At 35.0% G+C, this 24,804-nt stretch overlaps 1 protein-coding gene across 20 annotated transcripts in view; it reads left to right on the top strand.

Moving 5' to 3' along the window:
- SOX6 (SRY-box transcription factor 6) overlaps positions 1-24,804 on the top strand; it is a 650,826-nt gene that overhangs the window by 361,052 nt on the left and 264,970 nt on the right. For all 20 annotated transcript variants that reach the window (XM_066251030.1, XM_066251027.1, XM_066251026.1 and 17 more), the window contains one exon: positions 8,834-8,923. In XM_066251030.1, the coding sequence (XP_066107127.1) occupies positions 8,834-8,923 (90 nt within the window). The remainder of the gene's footprint in view (positions 1-8,833; positions 8,924-24,804) is intronic.

The following is a 24,804-nucleotide window of genomic DNA, read 5'->3' as shown; positions in this document are numbered from 1 at the left end:
GAAGCTGTTTTGAGAACACAGAACTGAAATTGGTGCTTATTGATCTTAGATGGGAGTTGTTGTTGTTTTGTGTGTGTGTGTGCAATGAGGCTCAGTTTCCACGTTATTTCTACTGTAGTTTCTTTAGGCTGTGTGATATTAAAAAATCCTATTCGGATAGCTAAATAATTATAAATAGTAGTTTTATAAGTGCTTAAAGTCATTGCATATTTTTCAACAAAGCAAGAAATTTACTTCAACGTAAATGCATAATAAATATTTTAACCTTGTAGTACCAGTTAATGCATTGGTGGTTTCCAGTGTGTTAAAATCTGAAACATAACACATTTGAATGTGTATGACAGCTTTTGTTATGGTTTTCTATTGTTTATTTTATTATAGTTGTAACTGGCAGAAACCCAACTCAAACTAGCTTAAGCAAAAACAGGAATATATTGGCTTACATTACCAAGAAGCCCAGAAGCAGAATTTGGTTTTAGTTATTTTTGGATGTAAATGTGCTAACATCGTGTAAAGATTTTTTTTCTCTTTTTATCTTTGCTTCTCTCCAGTTTTCTTTGTATTTTTGGCTTCATTCACTCTTATTGCCGACAGTCTTACTTCATGTGCTGGGAGCATGGCCATAACAGTCTCAAGCTCACATGCTTATTGCTTCCAACCTGAGTATAAGAGCCTTTCCAGATAGTTCTTGGGTCAACTCCTCTCCATGTGGCTGGGTGGAGTAAGAGGAGGCAGGCTGCAGTGTACTGCAATTGACAAATGCATCAGGACAACAGTGGCGTTCAAGACGTATTTCCCCCAAACATAAAAGATGGAATATAGGACATATTAATCACTCAAACATTTGTAGAACCCAAAGAGCAATGTTATATTGCTTGAACACTTTGGCCTTTGGCAAAGGGTGTCATGATGAGTAATATTTCAGTAATAGGGACAGCTGTAGTCTTTCTTTCTTTCTTTCTTTCTTTCTTTCTTTCTTTCTTTCTTTCTTTCTTTCTTTCTCTTTCTTTCTTTTTCTTTCTTTCTTATTAAGTGAGAGGTGGTAGGCAGGGAGGCAGAGATAGACTCCTGCATGTGCCCCTACCAGGATCCACCCAGCAAGCCCCCTACAGGGCGATACTCTGCCCATCTGGGACCACTGCTCCATTACTTGGCAACCGAGCTATTTCAGTGCCTAAAGTGAGGCCATGGAGCCATCCTCATTGCCTGGGGCCAAATTGCTCGAACCATTTTAGCCATGGCTTTGGGAAAGGAGGGGAGGGAGAGAGACAGAGAGAAAGGGGAAGGGAGGGGTGGAGAAGCAGATGGTCATTTCTCCTGTGTACCCTGACTGGGATTCTAACCCGGAATTTCCACACACTAGGCCAATGCTCTACCACTGAGCCAACCAACCAGGGCTGATGGCTGTAGTTTCTAATGGAACATTTCACTACATAGGAGTTGTGGTAGATATCAACATGGTGTGGGCAGTGAGCGACAGTGAAAAAACAAGGTATTAGGCTGCACATTTACTTCTTCTAACTGAAGATAAAACCTAATTTGAAAGAAAGTACTTTTGGAGTTCAACAATATCTTTAAGTAGCATCTTAACTGTTTCTTAATAGATGATATTCAAGAAAAGAAAGCCCTCAGTTCAAACAAGATAAGGAATTATGGAAATGAAAGGTAATATGGAGCCCTGGCCGGTTGGCTCAGCGGTAGAGCGTCGGCCTAGCGTGCGGAGGACCCGGGTTCGATTCCCGGCCAGGGCACATAGGAGAAGCGCCCATTTGCTTCTCCACCCCTCCGCCGCGCCTTCCTCTCTGTCTCTCTCTTCCCCTCCCGCAGCCAAGGCTCCATTGGAGCAAAAGATGGCCCGGGCGCTGGGGATGGCTCTGTGGCCTCTGCCCCAGGCGCTAGAGTGGCTCTGGTCGCAACATGGCGACGCCCAGGATGGGCAGAGCATCGCCCCCTGGTGGGCAGAGTGTAGCCCCATGGTGGGCGTGCCGGGTGGATCCCGGTCGGGCGCATGCGGGAGTCTGTCTGACTGTCTCTCCCTGTTTCCAGCTTCAGAAAAATGCAAAAAAAAAAAAAAAAAAAAAAAAAAGAAAGGTAATATGGAGGAGCAATGTAATGGAATGTGTATGTAATGGAATGTGTATGGGAGAGTTGGCTGTTGAACACTACTGACTTTTACTGAAATACTTGAATCTTTAGCACCCTTCTCCAAAGAACTATGGTGCTTCACTCCACATCTGAAGCAGAAGCTATAAAACTGATGTTCAAATAATAATTTAAGTAGTCATTTCAGTAAAACTATCAATGAACTGACGTCAGGGCTCAGTCACGAGTGTTTGACCTTGTGCAAGGCAAGTTATTTTCTTGACTGTTTCCTCATTTCTGAAATGGGGGTGTTTGTCTTAATGATCATCAAAGTCTCTCAATTACAGCAGCAGGCTGTGAGCCTCTGAGTCACCTGCTGGATGTTTTCCTCTCTTTCTATATTGGCATTGACAACTGCTACCAATTAGCAGTTATACTTTGATGGATATGAGAAAGGAATTTGGTTTTGAATAATCCCTCTGATATTGTTCTAGGTGCTAAGCAGCTTTGGAAAACAGATGAAAGCGATATCTCTTACCTGTACATACGTAACAATGTGAATTCCAGGAATGTATGTTAAGTCCCAGGTTTAGGGAGCCCCTAAAAAAATTATCAAAGCTTTGGTAGATAAAAACAATGCAAAGAGAATATTGCACATAGTGTGATAATATTGTATGTGTATTTTGAAGTTGCATGTGTATTTCTGGCAGATTTTAAATGTAGGGCTTTTTCTCCCTTATGAAGATGCCCAAATCTTCCATCTAACAGTTCTAATGACACTTCCAAATGCTCCTCCTGACAGACTCTTTCTCTCCCTCTCTCTCTTTCTCCCTTCCCCTCTTCTTTCTCTTTTATTCTCTCTCGATCTTTCTGTACACTATCTAGTAAAGTGGTTGTGGAATTACATTTTTCCTGGAAGAAATATATCTGATTTAATGACCAAATTGTTTTAAGGCAGCACAACAGATTTCATAAGAACTAAATCTATTTCTTCACACCGATCATGCATGTTTTACTCAAGCATTGAGTCATTAGCATGTTTATAATGGTTCTAATTTAGCACAACATTTTCTGAATTTTATCCTTGAGTCATTTACAAATTGTTCATATTGAATAAACAAAGGAAACAGATTGCATTTTATACTTAGTAATTTATCTGAAAGAAGAGGGGAGGGTTAATTGTTTTAAAGTTTTGGTCTGTTTGGGGAAGTGAGCCTGCTTTTTCATTGCTAGGCATAAATGCCATTTCTCATCTTTTCGGAGATGGGGGGGTTATGGAGGAGTAAAATGAAAAATTAGGACCGGGACAAGATTGGCCACTCCCAGAGGGGAGTGTGGAGCAAAAGGGGAGCTGGCACGAGATTATCCAAAACAGTTGGTGCATTCCTTAATGATCAAGTGCTTGAGAAGTCCAGCTCTTCCTGGCAGAGCATCTGTGTTGATGTTTATATCATTCCCCGCTGTATGGGAAAGGCATGCTTTCTCTTGCTGCTTGGCTAAAAATAGGATGGAATATAGCATTGTATGAGATATTTTAAGATAGCAAAAACATTTAAGAGGTTAAAGGTTTGGCTTTTGGATCAAAAAAGATCAGTGATACAACTCGTGTTGCTCCTTGTAGACTGAATTTTATCTCGAGTTTGTCAGTGATTCGAACTCTTGGTTAGGCAAGTTATTCTAGTTTCAATTGGTGCGGTCTGAAAAACCCACTCTGCTGCCTTTTCTGTTAGCTTCCCAGCAGGAAGAGCAGGCCTGAAAACAGCCTCTATTTATACCCCCTTGTTCATATTGGGAAAATCAGTTGTTTCATTGGAGAGTGGGAGAATGAGAGGAGAGCACAAGCAGTCGTCAGGGAGTATGCTTTGTACGTTATCGTGACTTCAAAATAAAACTGGCACATTTTAGTGTCTAATTATTTTTAGTGAGCTTGGAGAGTTTTAATTAAAATTTAAGAGTGCTCTTCAAGCTCTCCAAGCTCCAATTTTATCCCACTGTATTCTGAAGCACTTACCACTGTGGAAAAATGTACAGTAACTTGCTTGTGCATCTCTGTTTCCTAATGAAAAATGTGGGATGGATGATCAGCAGGGTTATAAATATAGATTGTCAGCATTACTTGTAAACCAAGGTCAAGTGTACTTTTGACAAGTTATTGTTCTTGGACACAGAGAGAATTTATTGCATTTGAAATGTATGATTCCTATGGTAAAAATAAAATGAATTGGTTTTAATATCTTCTTAAAAGAGTTGTTAAAGCAGGAGGATATCCACATATAGGGGCAGCAGCCTTTTTTTTTCTCACTAAAATATTTTAAAGATACTTTTTTATATCATGTTATAAGGGTTTAACATTTCTAAATTTTTATATCATGTTATAAGGGTTTAACATTCCTAAATTTAAATATCACTTTGAGGTAAAAGGAATAATAAGTGTTTATTCACAAGTAAATTGTTTTAAAGTACAATAATTTTTTCTATTTATCTTTTTCTATTCCTCATAAGTTAATTTTTGTGATATTTTCCATTATTCTCTTTGACCCATTTGAAATATCATTATTTTGTGCAGAATACGTGTCAATACTGCTGCAACTTAGTTTAACCGGAAGTAATTTAAAATTGTTTTTCAACATCAGCATATAGATCAGGGAATAAATATCTCATATTCTCTCACTTTGAATTTCTCTTGAACTGTAAAATTAATTATTAGCATGATAAAGTACTCTTGACTTCCCTTGACTAAAACCTTGGTACTTAGAAAGCAGAAACATTGCCTTGCAATCCATTATGCAGGATATTTATCAAAAATTAGTTCTAAAGTGTCTTTCCTTGTTCCCCTGGAAAAGTTTCTTGAAAAACACTTAATTTGCAATGAAAAGGAAAAAAACAAAAGCTGTGCAACTGAGAATTAATTCAGATCATATCAAGACCTTGATTAAAGGTCCAGCTCTTGATTTTTATAGTTCTTTTTAAACCATTTTACTTTAAAAAATGGAACAAGATAATTATTTTTATTGACAATGTATTGGCTTTTGGAGGCTAATTCTTTCAAAGTAAGAGGAATTAATTTTGGTATTTTCCATTTTTATACTGAGGTGTATGGCTGACATTCATTTTTTTTTTTTTTTTTTTTTTTTGTATTTTTCTGAAGCTGGAAACGGGGAAAAACAGTCAGACAGACTCCCGCATGCGCCCGACCGGGGATCCACCCGGCACGCCCACCAGGGGCGACGCTCTGCCCACCAGGGGGCGATGCTCTGCCCCTCCGGGGCGTCGCTCTTTTGCGACCAGAGCCACTCTAGCACCTGGGGCAGAGGCCAAGGAGCCATCCCCAGCGCCCGGGCCATCTTTGCTCTAATGGAGCCTTGGCTGCTGGAGGGGAAGAGAGAGACAGAGAGGAAGGAGGTTGGGGGGGTGGAGAAGCAAATGGGCGCTTCTCCTATGTGCTCTGGCCGGGAATCGAACCCGGGTCCCCCGCATGCCAGGCCGACGCTCTACCACTGAGCCAACCGGCCAGGGCTCTGACATTCATTTTTAATATGTACATTTTATGGTGAACTTTTTATACTATAACTATCTCTCAATTTCCAAAAGCTATTTAGCTTCTCTTCTATTTTTTAGCTGAAGGCAACTCTGTCAAAATACTAAAATTTGAATAGTCAAACTCAGATAATGTAATATATACTGTATATTGTTCTATTGTTTTGAGGACTGTGACACCATCATAACTCTATTAGTTGTTTTCAAGTCAATTATGTAAAACATATTTTTTCTGAGTTAAATAATCCAAGAATAGTTGGGTGATGTTCAGTACTTATTTTCTATTTGGAATCCTGCCTGACTGCTGAGCTAAAGTCATTTCACAGTCAGTCCTACTCTTCTCACGGACATGATGCAAACTGGAGTTCTTTACTTACTTCAACTTCGTTTTTTGCATCTGTGCTTGGGCAAAGTCTGACCTGATCAGGTGCCTCTGATAGTGTCCTATTAATATAGTTGAGATATTGGCAAAAGGAGGATGAATACTCACTTTTAATTCTACTCTTACCTGGATATTGTTTTGAATGGGAAATCTTAAAATATAAATTTTTATTTATAACTATTACATATTTTCTCATTTCAAGTCAGAAATATGTCAGTGATGACCTTTTGCCTATGTAAAATTTGTGAACAATCTGTATTTTTTGGGTCTTTTTCCTCTTTTCTGCACTTGCCTTCCATTATAGTATGGAGTGAGCTTAGTACTAACTGTGATATGCCCTTAGTGGTTGGCAGTCAGATAATTGTTTCAAGAAATTTCCTCAGTGTTTTGAATCTCCCTGGAATCTCAGCATTGAGTTTGAATGTTGATAAGGTTGTATGTAGTGAGCTGTATTGTCCCATAGATAAAGGCAATCAGTTATTGTTATTATATATTTTTCATTAGCTATAAGAGAGATATGTAAAAGGTGCTTTATTTTTCCCTTCAGCTTCTTCTACTAAAATGGGAACTCATATAGATAAATTTAACATTACACTGAGGACTAATTTTCTAATAGGAATGTGAAATGCTTTGAAGTTATTAGCCATTTTATTAATGAGTAGCTTTTATGTAAAGCTGTGTGCACATGGTTTGATTTATGTTTGAAGGGTGTGTTCCTGTTGTCTATATAGTTCTATTTTTCTCCCATGAAGTTTAAGCATTCTTTTCTTGGAGCTCTGAAAGATTTCATGTTTATTTATAGAAATGAGAGACATATTTTAACTATTTTATATTTATTGTGTTTTTAATCCTAGTGTATGAACTTGCTGTGTGAGTTTGTGATTATTACTAGTAAACTGGGCTTTTGTCTTTTACCATTACATATGCTCTCAACTCAAATTTTAACAAAACAAGTTATGTGTTAGAATTTATATTAGCAATTAGCAGTTTGGTGCAAAAAAAAGTAACAAAACTGGGTAGGCTAGGAAGTTCAAGATGCTTTGTTGATTATTCTTATTCATGATCTGATGTTTCTTCAATCTCTCTCAGAAATGTAAACCCTGTTTGCGAAAAATTAATCTCTGATAAGCATGGCTTTCAAAACTGGCTTCATAACTCTTAAGACTCAGTATTATCTTTTTTATGACTTTAGCATAAATACAAAATATGTATAGAAGAAAGGGTACACCTTGTTTCTGAATTTAAAATAAACATAGCAAGAGATCCTTTTGGAAATTAGAAACCAACTGAACATAAGTATATGCATGAAGGCCCTATCAGAAGGTCACTCAGAATCCAGTGTTTAATAATAGTGGTAGGTCACTTGTTGCAGCCTAAGACAAGTTTAATAGGAAAGAATGGAAAGAAAGAAGGAAGTTAAGAAGAGAAGATGTGAGGGAAGGGGCAGGGAGCTTTCTCTTAATCGAATCAAGCTGGCTTCCATTTGGAAAGAACGTTAGTGTCTGTGACAGCAAGCTAGTATGGTTGCTCTTCCTCAGCCGTTCCAGGACACATTGTCTGGATTCTATCCATTCCTTGATTGATTGATCATGTCATGAACAAATGTTAATTGTTTTCACCAATACTTTCTAATCATGCGGTGGCCTTCTCATCTTTTACCCAGGGCTCACTGTCTTTTTCTAAAGTTTATCTAGTTTCTAAAACCTTTTAGATCCATCTTGACCTTACTGTCATTCTGAAAAATTCAAGGAGGATTTAGAAGTTGGAAGGAAAAAAAAAAGAAAGAAAAATGCCAAAGAAATAGGTACTGATATGGGAGAGGAAAGGCATTTGGACATGGAGTAACTAACAATTTAAATGTAATTTTAAAAAGAAGTTATCAGAATGTTAACTTCTTTTGACACTTGGAATGTTAAAGTTTAATGGGAGTATGCTTCACACTAAGGATTTAGTATTTAAATCTGCATTCTTGTTTGGAAATACGCCCTATTTGTTAAGATTTGAGGCATAACAGATACATGTAAATAGTTGTAAGCAGTAGCTTCAGTTGCAGATCCATCTGAACAGAGAGGAAAAACTCATTGATAAAAATTTGCTAATTATTAGAATATTCTAAAGTTTAATTTTCTGTAACTTTTATGAATCTCTATAGAAAGAAGTGTAATCACTCCTTGTACTTTAGTGTGCTACTTAGAAATGCAATAGGGCAAAAATGTTTAAATAAGTGTTTCTTGAAAAGAATATACATCTCTTTTTACATAAGAGAAATGTATTAATAGTTTTCATTATGTTGACTTTATTTTCTTTGCATTTTTCTAAATAAATGGGTATTTTATGAAAGTGTCTGAATGCTGATTTCTTGTGTTTTCTCCCTTGAAGAATTGTTGTTCTTCCTTGAATAGCACACACATTTTTCTTGAAATTAAAAAAGAATCACCTGGATTAAAAGGAATATTACCTAAACTTAACCTGTAGGAAAGAACCCCTTTTCTGTCCTGTCAGTCTAAGAAATTATAAATGCAGACTGAATATTAATAAAACTATAATTATAATACCAAGATAAGTTTATTGAGCATTATCTTTTTTTTCCCTTGGGAATAATTTAAATAATCTTGTAAAAATAAATGTATTCATGGTGTCATGGTATTTTATAATGTAGTAATATAATTTCTATATCCTAGGGTTAAAACAACCACAGACAATGGCTTTGATCATTTTTTTATTGTTTTTAAATAATTAAAATTTTCCATAAACTGGCCTTCTGAATTTGTAATATTTTAATACTTAGAATATCTATGTAATATACTTAATACTTGCTTTTTATTTTAATAGATTCTTCCTGTATGGAAAAACTACTTTCAAAAGATTGGAAGGAAAAAATGGAAAGACTAAATACCAGTGAACTTCTTGGAGAAATTAAAGGTACAATACCCAAAATTTCAAACATATCAGTGTGGAGATGTTATTTTGTATAACAACATATTTGCTGATCTTCTGTACCCTAACATTATTTCTTATCTCTAATACTTATTTATATATGAGAGGGTAAATGTATAATATGTCCCTGAACTCTTATTCTTTATAATGTTTACAAACTGAAAATTTTGCCCTCTCTTTTTATTAGTCTATAATATATTAATATAGGATAAACTGCTTTATGCACTTAACAGAAAGGTATGAAAATGAAATATGTTACATAAAAGATGAAGAACAAATTAAAGACAATTTTAGTCCTCTTTAAGTCATATAGCTTAATTTGTGAATCAAAATCATTGATTTAATTTTTTTCCTGATCAAAAAGGATCAATTGTAGCACCTATAGACAATGAGTTTATAGAATGTGCTGTAAATAATGGTATATGGGTGGTTCTGAGGCCCGCTTCCCGGTTCAAACCGTAGCTCTGTGATTTACTAGATGAGTCAGGTTGGGCAAGACACTGATCTCTGTGTTTGAATTCCTAGTATCTAAAATGGGGATAACAACAGTACCTACCTCACAGGCTCATTAATACACGTAAGGCTTTTAGCATAGCACCTGGCACTTAAGAAAGCACTCATGAGAGTCAGTTTTAGTAGTTGTTATTGTTAACATGCCCTTAGGTTGATAGGTTGATTAATCTTAAATAGATTTCACAGGATTTAAAATTCCATGACCTCTTACCCTGACGAGGATGAGCATCTTAATTTTTTAAGTTGTGTGATTGATGCTATTATTCTCATGCATGTTAAGAAGTGGACAATTCCATTACATTACAGAATTAAGTTATCCTACCAGTGAAGAAGTTATCTACTTCATGCCTACCTCTCTTTTTGATTCCTTTATGGAAGTGAAATTCTGTATTATTAGTTTTTGGAATCATGAATAGAATCCATGGTCATTAAGTAATTCAGTCAGTTCCTTACAGACAGTCAACACTCTGACTTGTACTAATAATTTGGGAAGTTAATTAGATTAGTTTTCTGAATTTATAAGGTGAATCTTCCTATTGGTCACGGATAATAAATATCTCATTTAAAATGAATATTTGGCAATAACTATCTGATGAAAATGTTATTTTGAATTTAGTACAGAAAATTGCCTAGGGGTCAGGCATGTGACGTTCAACTCAAATAAAGAGAAAAGGAATTCATCTCATTCCCAAGGAATAATTAATAACATTCCATTATCCAATACAGTATCAGAATCAAGTAGAAAGTGAGTAATAGTTTGAATTGCGCTGTTTCTGTTTTGTACTTATGAAGGCCACTTCATTTTGGGAAAAAAAAAAGAGAAACTCAACGTATAACTGATGGGTAGAAAGAAAGTCATTAGCGACATATTCTTTATCCAGCTGCAATAACATGGTGTGTGCTACTTTGCACGTCATTCTGTTTTTTCTTCCTTTTCCAAAATCATTGGTTTTATAACAGTGAGAACAGAAATGGTTTATGCAAAGGCAAGCTTTTGCCAGCATGAATGATAGGGGTCTTGCTTTCTCTTAGTAATGTGGAAACTAACATTTATTATGTTATGATTAAGCATCGGGTTTACAAGCACCAGGTTATCTTCTCTCCTCTGCTCCCACTTCCCATCTCACTTTATTTTTAATTCTAATTATAAAGTCAAAATGTGAAAGTTGTACTAGTCTCAGATATTCAAAATTCATAAGCCTCAAAAGTGAAACATGCAAAATTAGGCTTTTCAAATTCTTTAACTTGTTTTTCTGGACTCCTTATGAGGTATGTGAACTGTCATCTGTGCGTTACTCTCATTTTATGGGCATAGAAGATAAGATTCTTATTATATCTTTCACTTTGATTTTTTTCTACATAATGGTCTCTTCTTACATCCTAATATTTTGTCACCATAAAACTATACAGAAAACATAAAGGTAATATAATGAAAATGAAAAGAAAATTAGTGTTCATAGAGTAATTCAACCACTGCTAATACTCAGTGTACATTTTTAGTCTAGGTGAGGTCAGGCCAGTTATTATCCACATAATTTAGTTATAACTATTCTGAAATGTTGAAATGATCTATATACTTTATTCAAGAAATAACACTATTGCAGCTTATCAGTATTTAATATTATATCTCAAGCATTGTACATTTTTACTAACTGTTTTTTCCCCTCATTATAACATTCATAGCTATTAAAATGGTCTTAATTCTATCTGAATATTTTTGTGTGTGTGTGACATGGAGAGAGAGAAGGACATATAGGGACGGACAGACAGACAGGAAGGGAGAGAAATAAGAAGCATCAGTTCTTTGTTGTGGCACCTTAGTTGTTCATTGATTGCCTTTCTCACATGTGCCTTGATCAAGGGGGGGGGTGCTACAGCAGAACGAGTGACCCCTTGCTCAAGCCAGTGACCTTTGACTCAAACCAGTGACCTTGGGCTTCAAGACAGCGACCTTAGGGCTCAAGCCAGCAACCATGGGGTAATGTCTATATCTATGATGCCATACTCAAGCTGGTGAGCCTGCACTCAAGCTGGATAAGCCCATGCTCAAGCTGGCGACCCTAGGGTTTTGAACCTGGGTCTTCTGCGTCCTAGTCCAATGCTGTACTGTGCCACAGCCTGATCATGCTTTTTTACTATTCCTTTGTAGTCTATCTATCTCACTTAAAGATATATTGTGAATTTCCCAATGATTAGGTCATTTTTCTTTTTTGCAGAAAATATGCATAAAGCAAGGTTCTCATAATTTATCTGAGTCATTTATTCAATATTTCAGTTGGTTTTGTTTTTTATCATTATTTTAAAAAATCTTGAACATAGATAATATTTTAATATTCCTCAGTACCTAGTAGTGGCTAATTTCTTAGAATAAAGTAATTAAACAGTGACATTCCTGGGTCAAAGAGTTGTTCTCTCTGAAAAGGCTTTTGATACATATTGCTACATTGCCCTTCAGGAAGGGTGTAGTATTTCTGTGCTCTCACCAGAAGTATCTGCAAGTCTTATTCCCTTACTCTCAATAACAAGTGTTACTGTCTTAAAAGTTACTTGCCAATTTGATAAAAGAATATAACATACTATTGGTAAATTATTTTGAATTTCTTTATTGAGAATAAAGAATTTTACATAAATTCATTTATACTAAACATCTCTTCCTTTGTGAAGTGCCAATTTATGTTGTGTACCCAATTTTTCTTTAAAGGATTTATCTAGTTATTATGGTTTTGTAAAACTCCTAATGTACAGGGTGGGACAAAAGTAGGTTTACAGTTGTTCATATGGAAAAAAATACAATAAGTAATAAAACAATAATAAACTCTTGTTTTTCCAGTGTTCATAACTCTAAATATACTTTTTTCCCACCCTGTGTATTTAAATGGTACTCTTAATCTTTCTCTGTCATATATGTCACATTTTGTTATTTTCTTTATGGTTTTGTGATCAAATCTTTCCCTTCCTTTTTTTAATATTTTCTCTTTCCCTGTTGGAAAGTTGTTTAGATGGTTTCCCCCACTCTGAGATTAGATAATATTCTGTATATTTTTCAATTCTTTTTATTTCTACACATTTAATTCTTTAAATCCTCTTGAATATATTTTGATGTATAATTTTATCCAAATGTATAGCTTAAGACTTTTCTCAAGCAGTTAACCAAATATTTCTGTATCATTTATAAATAATTCACCTTATCACTTCTGACTTGAAATAACATCTTTTATTACATACTGATTGCATATTTGGAACCATTTCTCAGTTTCTATTTCCATTCCCATTGATTTTTCCATCAAAACTTCGGGTAGTGCTCTGCTATATTAATCACTTTTGCTTTACAGTATTTTTGAAAAGTAAGTGTTGCAAGACCACATTCATAATGTTTCTTTAAGATGTTTGCATACTTCTCTAAAATTTATTTTTGACTTATAATTATAAATTGTTAATTAAAATTCCAAAGTGATATCTTAAAAGATTGTATTACCTTTATATAAAACTATGAGTGAGGTAAAATTACATCTTTGCAGTATTGAATTTTTCTATTCAAAATAATTTATTCAATTTTTTATTGTCAGGGGAGGGAGATAGGAGGAGTTGGAGAAGGGTATGGGAGATAAATGGTGATGGAAGGAGACTAGACCAGGGGTCCCCAAACTATGGCCCGCGAGCCGCATGCGGCCCCCTGAGGCCATTTATCCGGCCCCCGCCGCACTTCCGGAAGGGGCACCTCTTTCATTGGTGGTCAGTGAGAGGAGCATAGTTCCCATTGAAATACTGGTCAGTTTGTTGATTTAAATTTACTTGTTCTTTATTTTAAATATTGTATTTGTTCCCTTTTTTTTTTTTTTTTTACTTTAAAATAAGATATGTGCAGTGTGCATAGGGATTTGTTCATAGTTTTTTTTTATAGTCCGGCCCTCCATTGGTCTGAGGGACAGTGAACTGGCCCCCTGTGTAAAAAGTTTGGGGACCCCTGGACTAGACTTTGGGTAGTGAACACACAATACATAACAGATCCATAACAGATGATATGTTATGGAATTATGCACTTGAAACCTGTATAATTTTGTTAAACAGTGCTATGTAAATAAATTCAATATAAAGAAAAAACAAACAAAAAGAATAATTTATTCAATTATTCCATGTCCCTCAATAATGTTTTGTTTGGAAAAAAAACAGATTTTGTAATTTGCTTTAATGTTTTCTTTATAATAATTAATTTTTTGCTTGCTTTTGGGAAATAGTCTTTATTCTATTTTGTTTTTGTTACTATATTTAGGGATGTTAGTGAATTTTTGGTGGTTCTTTTTATAATTTCCTTTTTTATCAAGCTTAGTAGGTCTAATCATATTTCAGCTGATATGTTTTCTATGTCCTCTTTTTTTCCACTCCTTCTCTTATTACACTGCCTAGAATGTCAAGAATAATATGAAGTAATACTGTTGATAGCAAGTATTTTATGTTGTTTTTAAATTATAAAATTGTCTTTAATATTTCACTGTTACATATTACATTGACCATTGATTTAAGATATTCTTTATTATTAAAATTTCTAGTCAAAGTATTAAGAGTTTCTATGAAAAATTTTATTTTATTTATATTTTATGGCATATCTTACTGACTTTTGTTTTTCAAATTTATTGATGGAATAAACCCTGATTAGTCATGGTGTAGTCTTGTTTTAATGTACTGCATAATTTTATTTGCTCCTATTACAGTTGTTATTTTTGCATCTGTGATCATAAATGAGGTTGTTTTTTCTTTATTTGTACTATCTTTGTTAATTTTTGGTACCAGCATTCATAGTTGAATTGAAAAGCTTTTCCTCCTTTTCCAGATTATGTAAAATGTTGAGTAGCTAACATGAAAATTACTTATTCCTTGAAATTATGGAACATTATACTCATAAAATATCTAGGCCTAGAATATTCTTTGGGCATTTATTTTTTTTTACAATTTTACTTGTCTTTAAGTCAATTTTGCCAGGAAAAACACTTCCAGAGACTCTGTATATTTCATTGAGATTTTCAAATACCTTAGTATTTTAAAATACCATATCAGTTATTTTGAATTTTCAATTTATTTTGCTATTATATATTATATGTATTTGCCTTCTCTCTCTCTTGTCCCTCAATTTTACTTCCAGTAGTTTTTCTATTTATCTCACTCCTCCCACTCTCTAAGGATACACTTATTAGATTTATTTGTTAATTCTGCTGATTTTTTGTATGCCAGCTACTTAATCTTGCTGTTAATTTATTATCTTTCCCTTCTTTGTTTTCCTTGTAATTTCTCTTTTGTTTAGTTTCCAATACCTTTTAACTTCCTAAATTAAATTCTTCATTATAACCATTTGAAACTTAATAATAAGGGCCCTCTTGGCCATAATTGTTTGTAGAAATCATTTTTTTGCATTCTATAAATTTGATTTTTTAGAATTATCCCCGTTGTTATTTGCTAAATAGTCAATATTTATATTATTTTCAACTGATCCTTATGTGTCATTCTTAGCTTTACATCTTCTTTTGGATTCAAGAGTGTAATGAAGCTGGAAAGGGAGAACACATAGCCTCTACTACCACCAGTAGAAAAGTCTATGTGATGCGTTAGGTCAGGGGTCAGGAAACTTTTTGGCTGAGAGAGCCATGAATGCCACATATTTTAAAATGTAATTCCGTGAGAACCATACAACAACCCGTGTATGTTACACATTATCCAATAAGAATTTGGTGTTGTCCTGGAGGACAGCTGTGATTGATTCCAGCCACCTGCAACCATGAACATGAGCGGTAGAAAATGAATGGATTGTAATACATGAGAATGTTTTATATTTTTAATGTTATTATTTTTTTTATTAAAGATTTGTCTGCGAGCCAGATGCAGCCATCAAAAGAGCCACATCTGGCTTGTGAGCCATAGGTTCCCGACCCCTGGGTTAGGTGCTAGAGGGACGCAGGCATCCCCAAACTATGGCCCGCGGGCCACATGCGGCCCCCTGAGGCCATTTTTCTGCCCCCCCCCCCGCTGTACTTCTGGAAGGGGCACCTCTTTCATTGGTGGTCAGTGAGAGGAGCACTATATATGTAGTGGCCCTCCAACGGTCTGTGGGACAGTGAACTGGCCCCCTGTGTAAAAAGTTTGGGGACCCCTGGAAGGGTGGAATGGGTAAGTGCCATATAAAAAAATGAATCCTTAATGCCGTGAACTTAATATTATCACATATTAGAAAACAATACATTAATAATTACCTTTTTAGATTTTACTTAAAAAACAATGCTTTCACGGAGGACCCGGGTTGGATTCCCGGCCAGGGCACATAGGAGAAGCGCCCATTTGCTTCTCCACCCCTCCGCCGCGCCTTCCTCTCTGTCTCTCTCTTCCCCTCCCGCAGCCAAGGCTCCATTGGAGCAAAGATGGCCCGGGTGCTGGGGATGGCTCTGTGGCCTCTGCCCCAGGCGCTAGAGTGGCTCTGGTCGCAACATGGCGACACCCAGGAGGGTTGCAACATGGCGACGCCCAGGATGGGCAGAGCATCGCCCCCTGGTGGGCAGAGCGTCGCCCCTGGTGGGCGTGCCGGGTGGATCCCGGTCGGGCGCATGCGGGAGTCTGTCTGACTGTCTCTCCCTGTTTCCAGCTTCAGAAAAATGCAAAAAAAAAAACCAAACAAAAAAAAAAAACAACAAAAAAAACCAATGCTTTCAAATAAAAGTTTGTGTAAATGAAGTAAAGCAATATTCAGGGAGTTGGAGTATTGCTAGTGTAACAGCATTAATTGAGTCTAGAGTGCTATAAATGGCACAAATTTAATAACTGTAATCTCAAAGCAGTGTTCAAACCACATTAACATTACTATAAGTATTGCAAAATAACTTTATCAAGAACTTCCATGAAATATTAAAATAGTTAGACCTATGCCTTGGTGTCTAATTGTAGTATCAGATTTTTAAAGCTATCTGTTGTCAAATTAGAATTTATCAGAAGTAGCTAGAATAGTTAAGAGTCCTAAAGATGTAATAAGAATTGTAATTAAAGACCTGAAGAAATTTGGCCTAATACATGTTAGCAGGTTGAAGTTTTGTTGAATAGAAGATAAGATTTGTTTAGTGTTGTTGTAGGAGGTTAAGATAATATAGAAATTGTTCTCAATATACAAAAGAACATAGAAACAATTTAATGGCTATTTGACATTGATACAGATTACATTAAGAGATAGTGCCTTGAATAATGTTGTTCAATAAATCTTCATTAAGTGAATCTATGAATGGATGCTTTAATAAAATAACATTGTGAAAATTTGGCTGTGGAAAATTTTAAACAGGGATATTGCAGGGGTATTTGTATTCTGATGGGATGTTGTCTTCATGACCTCCTAAGGTTTGTTTAAAATTAATACTAGTATTTATTATATATATTTTTTTATTTTCCCCTCAAGTGAGAGGAGGGGAGACAGTGAGACAGACTCCCACATGCGTCCTTACCAGGTTCTAGCCAGCAACCCCTGTCTGGGGCCAATGTTCTACCCATCTAGGGCTGATGCTAGTAGTAACTGAGCTATTTCTAACAACTGAGATGGAGGTTCCATGGAGCCATCCTCAACTCCTGGGGCCTTCATAATTAAATCAAATGAGCCATGGCTATGGGAGGAAGGGAAAGAGAGAGAGAGAGAGAGAGAGAGAGAGAGAGAAGAGTGAGAAGGAATAGGAGAAGGGAGATGAGGGAAAGTAGAAGGTTGCCTCTCCTATGTGCCCTGACTAGAAATCAAATCCTGGACACCCACATGCCAGGTTGATGCTCTACCACTGAGCCAACCAGCCAGGGCCTATTATATACTGATCACAAAAATTAGGGGATCAGAGAACATGCAGGTACTCCAGTATTTAAAGCTTTTGTATAGTACATTTTCACCAATGAAATAAAAGTTGGTTTTGTATCTCATTTGCATAATCAAACAACTTTCTTTGACTTGTTGTTTGCTTTTCTGATGTTCTTGTTTAATAAAAAAAATCAAATGCTTCTTTTTTTTATTGCTTCATATTCATTTTGAAATATCCCCTAATGTTTGTGAGCAGTATATTTTCTTAATTGTAAGATTGACCTTTAAAATATTATCTATTTCTTACCAATAAGTAATATAGTAAGACTTTTAAAAGATGTTTTATTGTTTACAAAGAAACGAAGTTCTAAAATATGTATATTATTTTACTTGATCCTTAACCAACCCAGTAAGAAAAATGTCATTAAATTAATTTTACATATAAATAAAAGGAGACTGAGACAAATTAAGTGGCATGTTTGAGTTACTTAGAGAATTGTGGAGGTAGGGTTTGAATCCTGATCTTTAGAGCCACTATTCAATACAATATAGAGGCGTTTTCAGATTCTTCAAAGTCTTAGAATTCTGAATTGGGAACAAGGTAAAGACAGGCTCTGGGCTGTTCATCCCTCCCACAGCACACAGAGAATAAGAACAGTACCACTTTGACCCTTTTCTATGTTAAGTGAGGCAGTATAGCAAAACAGGAGTGATATAGGTAATTCAGTTTTGCTCTCTAGTAGTATTTTCTTGATCTATACTTGAAAGAGAGAAGCAGGTATAAAACAGAAGTCCTGGTAGGGTCCATAACCCATTTGCTTGAGTTGTACCAAGGGAGTGAGAATGCCAGGACAGTTATGGTTATGAAACATTTCTAAATGCAATGATGACATATAAATGATGTCTAGAGCAGTGATCCCCAACTCCCGGGCTGCAGACCGGTACCAATCCGTGGGCCACTTGGTACCGGTCAGCAGAGAAAAAATAAATAATTTACATTATTTCCATTTTATTTCTATTTAAGTCTGAATGATGTTTTATTTTTAAAAAATGACCAGATTCCCTCTGTTACATCCGTCTAAGACTCTCTCTTGACGCTTGTCTCGGTCACGTGATACATTTATCCATCCCACCCTAAAGGCTAGTCCGTGAAAATACATATTTTCTGACATTAAACCGGTCCATACCCCAAAAAAGGTTGGGGACCATTGGTCTAGAGCACTAAGATGCATCCTCTGTCTCCATAAACGGGTCTAGCCTTCTGTGGTTTATAAAAGAGAATCTTAGCCAGCCTCCCTCTTTTGCATACATGCCCCTGGAAACTGTGGCTGGCATCTCCTCCTTGGTGTGAAGGCGCCTCCCTGGGCATCGTGCCAGAGAAACAGTCATGTTGCTTGTTTGAGTTAGCACAAACTGTTTGTGCTTGTGTTTGTTGAACACACAGATGATAAGAGAGACAAAAAATAATTATGTGATATGAATCAAATAAGATAAATAGTGTTTTCCTTCCTTGGTCATTTATGATTAATCATTTCAATATTTGCATTTAGTGATTAAGGTAGAAGTGCTGTAGGTATGGTCTCCTGAAACTTAGAAAAATGTCCGCTTCTGATAAAAAAAAGAGAGTGAATAACTGCTTTTTAATGGAAATTTCTACAAATGATTCCCAATTTTCTCAAAGCTACTGCCAAAACACAATTACTTATATATTTATTCAACTAATATATCTGAGAGGTTTGTTCAAGAGCTTAAATATTACTGACATACTTTACTATTAAAGACTTTTAGTATTGCTCCCTATTACTTCATTAGAATTGTTACTAAAAGATGTAAAATTAGGAACCATGTTGTATTCAATAGTACAAGCATATTACACTTGTGCTTGGCACAAATACTGCGTTAAAAATGTGAATTTATTATAATATTGCAACTGTGTGCCACTGAGAGCCTAGTTTCGTTTTGAGTTTTGATAGCAAACATAAATCTTTGGATGAGAACACAGGAACACAAAAGTCATGTTTTTTTTCAGTGCATGATAGATCTTTGAAGATCAAATAGTGTAGGTTATTCTTGAAATAACTTAAGCAGTGCTGTTATCACCACAGGGTTAGAATGGATCTTACAGTATTCCCATAGAATTAGTGTTCTGTGTCACAAGTTTTTATTTTAAATGTCAATTCTCTCTTCTAGTTTCTTTACTCTTATAGTAAGAACCTTAAAATGTATCCAAGTACTCTGATTGCTTATTTCATATATTGCCCTTTCCACAGAATCCTGTTTTGTTTGGTTTTTGAATAGTAAAATATAATTACTGGTGTTTTCTGTTATAGGCAGTCACAGAAGGACTAAAGCAATTTTCCAAGAGCAATGACTGTACAATTTGCATATTCATTTATAAATGAGTTTTTCTTGAATTTCCATTAAAAATATATAGCAGTTTGTTCATCTGAGAGAACTTTAAAAAATCTGGAAATGTTTAGAAGTAAATCATCTGCCACTTTTCAACTCCAATAAAATCATCAAAGTTCACATACCTAGTGGTTCTCTCTGTCTCATTAGGAAAATGGGTGAACCAGTAATCTATCAATGTTTAGAATTCATCTATTTTGAAAATTTAAAGTTGTTATTTATAAGACAAATGCAGTATTGCTCTAGAGACCAGCCTGTGAAAAATATTGAGAGTACATGTTATGTTCTTACTTTCTTGTTTGGTTGAAATAATGTAGTAGTGTCACTATTTTCTGTATAAACCTGTGTAACTGTAGAATTTAAGAATAATAACTAGAATTATAAATCTAAAAAAATTAGAGCTGAAGGGACTTTGCATAATGTGTAATCCAACTTATTTTCTTTATAGGGGCCCCCAAATCCAGAAAAGTTGCTGCTCTAAGTTACATAATAAATTACTAAGATACAAACACAGTTCCCCCCAAATAGCATGTTTAGCCCCTTTCATATAGTCTTTTGGTTGTCTTGTTTGTAATCAATAGTGAATAATTATCACAAAGTCCATACACTCATTTAGCTAACAAATGCACACTTCAAATAGTTTTATAAATATACATGCATTATAACAGCAACACCCATAGTTTTTAAATTATACCACTTTGTGTGAATGTAGACATTTCAAAGCCTTCCTTTGTACTCTCCATTATAAACATCTTTTACTTCTTTTGAAGTCTGTATGATATACATACAAGCAATTAAAACCTCCCCCAACTTGGGTTTGGAGACACAAGGTCTTCTTAATTAAAATTCAAACAAAAGCTACTGGCAAAAATTACTATATGATTAAGGTCTAAAGTATTATGATACGTTAGAACCATTGTTAACTGTTGAGATTAAAAGAAATCGATATGTTGGGGAAAAGATCACTTGGATCTAATTAGTGAAATCAATGTTTACATAAAAGAAAATACCGAGGTTTAATAACAGGTTCTGGTTATAAATATAACACTGACTAAAATTGTTCTTTGTTATTATTACATTGACCACATAATCATATTTTTAATTCATTGAATAAGACTCTGAAACTTCTTTCTAGTTAATTATTATAATTAAAAACAAAATTTTCCTTTAAAATCATATCTGGCTTCCAAAATTTCAATTATAAAATGTTCTTAAATGTATAAATAGTCACCGATTATAAAATATTCCTATTGATTTCATTTTAAAAGGCTAATTTTAGCAATAGTCACAGTCTAGAGTGGGAAAAGGAGGCAAAATTGGTCAGAAGTAAAAAAGATCCAAAGTATTCTTGCACAATTATGATTACATTAAATATGTATTAGTCTATTTGGTAACATATCGAAATAAAAGAGAATACATTTTGACATAATTCAAAAACAAGACATTTTACTTTTTTCTTGCTGATTGCTGTGATGAAAATAAACATTGTAACCAGCATGGAGAAGAAAAACTATTACTAATTGCAGTCTAGATTTTAAGTAAAATGAAGGTCATTAGCAATTTCCTGGAAGCCATTCAGATTGCTTACCAGGAAATGGTAGCTAGCAGGACATCTGTAATCCTCCTGTGTGGAATTAGTGAAAACATACTGGAACTTTAATGATGTGTGTTAGATTTAAGCTAACGATGGAACCTTTATCAAAGTAGCTCATATTCTTTTGAATACAAACAATTTTTATTTCAGAAATAGTGTACAAATCCAGAATTGAAAATAGCCTTTAACATCCATCCATCCATCCATCCATCCATCCCCACCTGTAGAATAGAGTATGACCCATCATGGATTGAGATGACAGGTAACAATAGAACAATAAGAATCTGGGAATGAAAATTCTAATTTTCCCTTGAAATATCAAATTATATTATTTTAAATAATACTATCAGTTATTTTATTTTTTGAAATGACAAAGTCGCTTGCCTTTGATTCATCAGTGCAAATGTCAACATTGTAATATGCAACTAATGCCTTAGTATTATTATCAAAACAGTATTGATCGGCCTAGCGTGTGGAGGACCCGGGTTGGATTCCCGGCCAGGGCACACAGGAGAAGCGCCCATTTGCTTCTCCACCCCTCCGCCGCGCTTTCCTTTCTGTCTCTCTCTTCCCCTCCTGCAGCCAAGGCTCCATTGGAGCAAAGATGGCCCGGGCGCTGGGGATGGCTCTGTGGCCTCTGCCTCAGGCGCTAGAGTGGCTCTGGTCGCAACATGGCGACGCCCAGGATGGGCAGAGCATCGCCCCCTGGTGGGCAGAGCGTCGCCCCTGGTGGGCGTGCCGGGTGGATCCCGGTCGGGCGCATGCGGGAGTCTGTCTGACTGTCTCTCCCTGTTTCCAGCTTCAGAAAAATGGAAGAAAAAAAAAAAAACAGTATTGACCTCAGGAACACCTTGGAGGTTCTCTGGGACTCCCAGGGGTCTGTGAAACACACTTTGAGAACCACTGAACTAGAACCTTAAAACAGACTAGCATATAATTACCTTGACAATAAATTGATTTGTCAGTAATAACGACAAAGCAGATTAGTTATATTTAAGAGATCAAAGATTCTATGAAGACCCTGAATGAAGTTACTGGCTTAAAAACGTTAGTTTTTTTTCCCCCTGAAACTATAATTGTGGCATAATAACCATGGAGGGTAGAGTTGATCGAATGTGGGTTTGAACCATGGTATAAACTAAGGAATTTATTTAACCAATTTTACTTTCAGCTTTATAACCTGTGATGTGGGAAAAAAATACATATATTTCAGGATTATTGTCGGTGATTATAAAGTAACTGACAACTAGGTCCTCAGTAAATAATAGCTTCTAGTAACAGAACAAGAGCATTTGGTTATATACTATACGGACCTTGAACAATTCATTACCTCTTATACCTCATTATTTCATGAGAAATGATTAATATGTATAAAATTGAGCAGAAGTTCTAACAGTCCTATAAATAAATATTGTCATCCATGCTCAACCAAAAATGACATTTAATTTTTGATAATTGGTTTACATTTTCATGTAAGTTAGGCCTGGTGAGCACCGGCCTAGTCACCTTCATTCTCATTATTACAGATAGTTTAGCTATCATGTGCCTCCCAAGGCCTTATAGTGTTATTAAATCACCTTATTTAACTACCAGTCAAATTATCTTACCAATATCTTTAAGAGATTTTCTGTATAATTTTGGTTGTGGCATTTTGTTATAGTGGTAGATAAAACTTAGAAGTGTTGCTGTTAAAATTGGATTCTTACATGTAACATTTCTGGACATATAATTTCTATGATTATGATTTTTTTAGTGTAACATTTATTATGTATGATCATTTAATACATATGCATTTATTATTTTATTATTAAAAGTTACATGTAAAAATTATTGAAGTTAAAATTATATGAAAAATATTTTATTTTATTTTTTTAATATAAAAAAATTAAAAATGTTATGTACCATTATTACTAATTTGCTCTATTTCACTTTAATTTCTTTTCATTTGAATCATGTATATAGTTTAAAAATATGCATTTGTGGTAATATTTATATACAGTTGATTTTTGGAAGAAAAATGTGTGAGATAGTAATTAATCTCAGTGCTGTTTATAGGCCCAGGAATGTTCTGTGCCTAGCACCTTGGGTGCCAGGGTGTGCCCTGGGTATTTCATTACTCTATAGTCAGCTCTTGACCAAATTCTCACAGGGTGTGCATGTCACATAAGAACTAGCCCATAGCACTAGACCTCCCACACACTATTTAGGTCATTTGTCTGAGTTAAAAAAAATAGTAAGGCTAACCACTTAATAAAATGTGTGTATTTTCATCCAAATGGTGTTTTTATGAATATAAGACTCTTGAAATAAGCATAAATTGTACATTCTCTACATTTTTAAAAATGTGTTGCTACTGTTGGTAATTACTACTGAGTGCATATTTAACGCACTGAGGAAATTTGATGCAATTATTCCGTTTATTTGTGATTCCTCTTCAATTCAAATGTCTGCATTAAACTATTGAAAAAGAAAACTACAGAGAATTTAGGTCATTTAAAAAACACATGCATGTTTTGAACTCAGCTTGTAAAAGTGTATTGCTTAACCAACGTTAAATTAGAATGAACCTGAAATTGGAAAGGATAGGGTTCAAAAGTTTAGTTAATTTTGAATAAAATTGCCTATTAAATATAACCTTAAAGCGGCTGGACTAATTGCAAAGCTGCACTCTTATTGAAGTCAATGAGAGATTTATATAACAGAGCTCAAAATTTAGCTAGTTTAACTTTAGACAGATTACTTTTCCTCAAGCCTCTTTTTATTCCTTAGGAGTTGATTACTCCTGGAAATGTATTGAATAGACACAAGTCGGTGCTCTTAGAAAGTCAGCACAAAATGATAGGAGCCACAAAGGAAAGATCTGAGTCTGCCTCCTTCATGAGAGCCTAGCATTTTTTAAAGCTCACAGAATTTGGGTACTGAATATAATCTCTAATGCTGAAAGGATCTGAAAATAAGAATGGAAGAGGGGTACATATTTGTAGGCCCACGTTTTATTTTCTCTTTTGATCATAAACTAGTAAGAAAAGTACACTTGTTTCACAGAAATGATTCAATATCATTAAAATGGTTGGTCAGGGAGAGAATAAGGCAGAAGAAACTGGCGTCAAATGGACAGAGGAACTCCATATCTATTTTGTTCAGTAGATAACATCTGGTGTTAATATGCAACTATTTGTTATGCATGTTATAATAATATTCTTAAATACCTCTCTAAGACTACAGAAAAGATGAAATTTTAAAATGAGATCTTTTCCATGGCTTTAAAAATATGTTTCTTCATGTAATAGTAATGAGAGACTTGTGTTCTTATGCTTAACGCAAAGTGTTACATTCCTATTAACATTTGTTTAACTAGGCTTCCATCACAACAGGTGCGCAATTATTTTTATGAGTAAAATATTATCAGTCTTCAAAATTAGCCAGGGCAAAATGCAAGTTGTCTGATTAAATAATCAGAGCTGATACTTAAAATACATTTGATTTCCACAGGAATTTTAAAATGCAAAGTCCTAGTCTCTTATTCTGATGTGTTGAGGGAGTTAC

The sequence above is a fragment of the Saccopteryx bilineata genome, chromosome 1, assembly GCF_036850765.1.
Source record: "Saccopteryx bilineata isolate mSacBil1 chromosome 1, mSacBil1_pri_phased_curated, whole genome shotgun sequence".
Classification (NCBI taxonomy): Eukaryota; Metazoa; Chordata; class Mammalia; order Chiroptera; family Emballonuridae; genus Saccopteryx; species Saccopteryx bilineata.
This window is presented reverse-complemented; position numbering and strand designations above follow the sequence as displayed.